General features: G+C 56.6%; 2 protein-coding genes across 2 annotated transcripts in view; both read right to left on the bottom strand.

The window, feature by feature from the left end:
• The window catches only part of CHAT (choline O-acetyltransferase), a 33,569-nt gene extending 33,487 nt beyond the window's left edge, over window positions 1-82 (bottom strand). The window contains exon 1 of the mRNA XM_085323686.1: window positions 10-82. The gene's annotated coding sequence lies outside the window, so the exon portion shown is untranslated. The remainder of the gene's footprint in view (window positions 1-9) is intronic.
• A 1,787-nt stretch (window positions 83-1,869) lies between these two features.
• Window positions 1,870-3,908, bottom strand: SLC18A3 (solute carrier family 18 member A3). Its single transcript, XM_085323652.1, has one exon. The coding sequence runs from the start codon at window positions 3,902-3,904 to the stop codon at window positions 2,408-2,410; it is 1,497 nt and encodes a 498-aa protein (XP_085179778.1). The 5' UTR covers window positions 3,905-3,908; the 3' UTR covers window positions 1,870-2,407.
• Between the last annotated feature and the right edge of the window lie 6 nt (window positions 3,909-3,914).

The raw sequence follows: 3,914 nt of genomic DNA, 5'->3' as shown, positions 1-3,914 counted from the left end.
CGCCCCTACCTGCTCGGCGACGGGGCTCCGCGGCGGCGTCCCGGCGGCTCTGTCCAAGGTACCGCGGCCGCCGCCTCCGTCCCCGGCCAAGTCCCCTCTGGGGCGGGGGGCGTGCGGAGCGCGGCTCGTCCCCCGCCGCTGCCGCCTGGCTCCTCCCCGCCCGGCGCCGCCCGGCCTGGGAACGCCCCACGCCCCGGGAGTGCGTGCAACAGGCGCTGCCGCCCGCCCTCCGCTCCCGCGGGCAGGAAGGCGTCGGGCCGAGCCTCTCGGCTTGCAGTGCCCCGCGCTTACTTTGTGACCAGCAGTACAACTGCTCCTAACTCGCTGCGTGCGGCCGCTCCCAGGAAGGACGGAGGAGCTGGCGCGGAGCCCGCGCTCCCCGCGCCCCTTTTACCGCAGGTCGGGGTTAGCCGCTGCYTCTCGGGCTGCCCGGCGGCGCCGGCGTGGGGGTCCCCCGGAGGGCGAGGTGCTAAGCTGTCAGTGACCATTTTAGCCCARACTCGGGCAAATAGCAGGGATTTACCTTCCGTGCCAATCTGTGTCGCGGCGGGACACCTGCGGCTTCTGAAAGCAGCTCTCGCACCGCGCCCGAAAAGGGCGGACAGCCCTGCCCGCGGGCTGCCCGCCGGCCGCGGCGGCAGCGGTCCCGGGAGCGGCGGGGAGGGGTCGAGGGGCGGTGGCAGCGGCCCCGGGCTGCCGGGAGAGGCGCGGGGCGGCCCTGGAAGCGGAGCGGGTGGCGGCGGAGCCGGCGCCCCGCGCAGAGCCGCCGCTCGAATAACGCGGCCGGGGGAAACGCCGCGGCCGGGGGACACGGCGGACGGCCGCTGCTGCCGCGCTCCTGGTCATCACAAGGAGAGGCTGTATTTTAGGAAAACGGGATTCAAGTCTTACCCGCATTCGTTATTGCTTTTCTTTTGGTAAACCTGCCGTGCTATTTCTTTAGTTTTCTTTTAGGTTTCTTTAGYCTTTTCATTAGTTTTGCACCCTTTGAGCAGCGATTCGAGTGTCCCCGAAAGCGACTATAGCAGCGCGAGGTCAGTCAGTCTGTCGCAGTTAAATAGGATTGATGAACGATTTCTCTGTTCCTCCTTTGCAGCGCTCATTTCCCTAGAGAACTGGTGAAAACTGTTTTAATAGTTGCTGTTGCCGTTTGTGTCTTTTTTCCACTTGAGAAAATAAGCCATTTAATTATTTTTCTAATGYAGTGGGAATTTAAATAAACGATTTTATTTTATATCAGGGGAAACTTCCAGGGCAAAACATGAGCTGTGGTTCCAATATGTGGTTTGATCAAGGTTTCTGCTTTTTGTAAAGGTTTGGATGAAGCATCTCACCCATCTTTTCTTTGTTTTGTTTAATCCCTATCGGCTATATTGTGGCAGACCCTGTGATTGGGACAGCATTAAGGACCAGAAAGGCGTTTTGCAGTATTTGCTGTAATTTGCTCACATGCTGTAAATGTAATTTCTGGAATATGTGAAAAATTAAATTCGCGATTGAAAAGTATGAAAATACGAGTTAGCATCAAGATGCCGTTTTTAGGTAGTGTATCGATAGTGTATTTGCAATGCCATGTTGTTTACTCGGATTTATTAACACAGTTTTCGAAGAATAATACAAAAAAAATCATATTCAGGTTTTCTCTTGAGTGATTTTGGCAAATGATGAGGTTGAGGTTATGAGGAGTTCTCACCACATGGGTTACACGGAGCACAACAATCTCCCTCCCTAAAGCAACTCACATCAATGAAACAAAGACAATCGATCCCCTTTGATTCCATTTATTCAGGTCATATTATTCTTGTAGTTTGGACTTCAACGTAATACAGCATATTGCACTTACCGGAGAGAAGCACAAGAGAAAAAAAAATGAGTACAATGCTTCAGTTTATTCCCAGAGAAGAATAACACGTTGTGATAATTGTTGCTCTTCTTAAATACATGAAAACAACTGAAATCTAAGTATATGTACACAAGATTTATTAAGTCCTTGAATATGCTGTTTGAAATTTATTACACAGACTTTTTTGCTTTTCTTATATTTTTACAGAGATATACAGTATGTCACACACAGTTTGAGCTCAAGAAAACTTTGCACAATTAGATCTCAGCTATGAGGTTGGGTTTTGGTTTTGTTTTTTTGGAAGGACCACCACAGATTTATGCCAATGATCACTCAGATAATCTTCTTTGGGATTGAATCCTTGCCCCCACCYACCTTGCCAGAATGCTGGAGGAAATACAGATTAAAAATAAGTCTAGGAGAAAGCCATTATATCATGACAAAGGTTAAAATGTATATATTGCACATTGGTACATAAATGTATGGCAATAACACTTTCATCCCCTTTTCCCTCCCTTCCACATGCCACTTCTTGTTACCGGGAGGTGGACAGCTCGGAGTAACCTAACTGTATTCATAATCTGAACAGTCCTCCTCAGACGCCCCTGTCAGGTCTCTGTGGTAAGAGTCCACATTGTTCTCCTCTGTTTCACCTGCCGCATGGAGGCCTTTGCCCTTGCCTTTGCACTCCTCCATTTTAATGGTGTCATAGAGTCCTTTAGGTGCTTCTTCCAGGAGGATGTTCCTCTCCGAGTGGGAGGGYTTCATCTGGCAGACATTTTTGAGGAAGAGGAGAACAGGGGCGTAAAGCACATTGGCGAGACCCATTCCTAGGTTAAGCTGCACAAAGCCCATGGTGTGCACGATCTGGCCAGCCACGATGGGCCCCAGGGCATATGCCACGGAGTAGGAGATGTCTGCTATGGCGTAGATGCTGCCATAGACAGACACGTGGCGTACATCCACCAGGAAGGCCAGGGTGGGCAGCAGGGCCGTGTCCACCAGGGCRATCCCGAAGCAGATGCCACAAAGGGGGATAACGACCTGCCCGAAATTCCTACAGGCTGGCACCACACAGGAGCTAGCTCCTATGATGGCCATGCCGAGGGCCCCGTAAAACCACTGGAGGTGGGGGTACTTGGCAGCCAGCCGGACGGTGACGTAGACACCCAGCACGTGGGGGAAGAAGGCGGGCAGCCAGGTGAGGCCCATCTCCCACTCCGTGGCCCCCATGGACTCCTTCATCCAGTTAGCGATAGTGGGCTCCAGGAAGGCGAGGGGGATGTTGCAGGTGGTGAGGGCGCCGGCCACCACGGCGATGTAGGGGTCGGCCATGAGGCGGTGGATGGGGGTGCCGACGGGCATGTTGGCCCGCGCCCCGCCGGCGCAGGGCGGCACCAGGACGAGCAGCAGCAGCCCGTCGAGGAGGCAGACGCAGGCCAGCACCAGGAAGGGCACCCGCTTGCCGGCGAACTCGTAGAGGACGCCGCCGAAGGGCGGCGCCGCCAGGCTGCCGAAGGAGATGAAGGCCAGCGCCGTGCCCAGGGCGCGGCTGCGCGCCGGCTCCTCGGCGTAGCGGTCGGCGATCATGGCGATGCCAGCCGTGTCGGCGAAGGCCGAGCCCAGCCCCTGCAGGCTGCGCGCCGCGAACAGCGTCGCGTAGTTCTCCGCGAAGGCGAAGGTGGCCGTGGAGAGGAACATGACGGCCAGGCCGATGAGCAGCGGCACGTCGTAGCCCACGCGGTCGATGAAGGTGCCGCTGAGAGGGTTCACCAGCAGCTGCAGGATGGCCTTGGAGGCGAAGAGCACCCCGATCTGCACGTCCTCGTTGCCCGCCGCCGCCGCCGCCGCCGGGTACCGCGCGAAGAGGCGGCTCCGGTTGCCGCCGCCGCTCTCGTTGCCCCTCGCGGCGGCGGCGGGCGCGGCGCCCCCCCCGCCGCGCATCACCGCGATGTAGTTGGGGATGATGGGCACGATGACCATGTAGAGCATGTTGTCCAGCAGCAGCGCCACGCACACGATGACCAGCAGCAGCCGCCGCTGCCGCCGCGCGTCCTGCATCGCCGTGCCC

Source organism: Rhea americana, unplaced genomic scaffold (genome assembly GCF_003343005.1).
Source record: "Rhea americana isolate MKP2758 unplaced genomic scaffold, rheAme1 scaffold_86, whole genome shotgun sequence".
Classification (NCBI taxonomy): domain Eukaryota; kingdom Metazoa; phylum Chordata; class Aves; order Rheiformes; family Rheidae; genus Rhea; species Rhea americana.
This window is presented reverse-complemented; position numbering and strand designations above follow the sequence as displayed.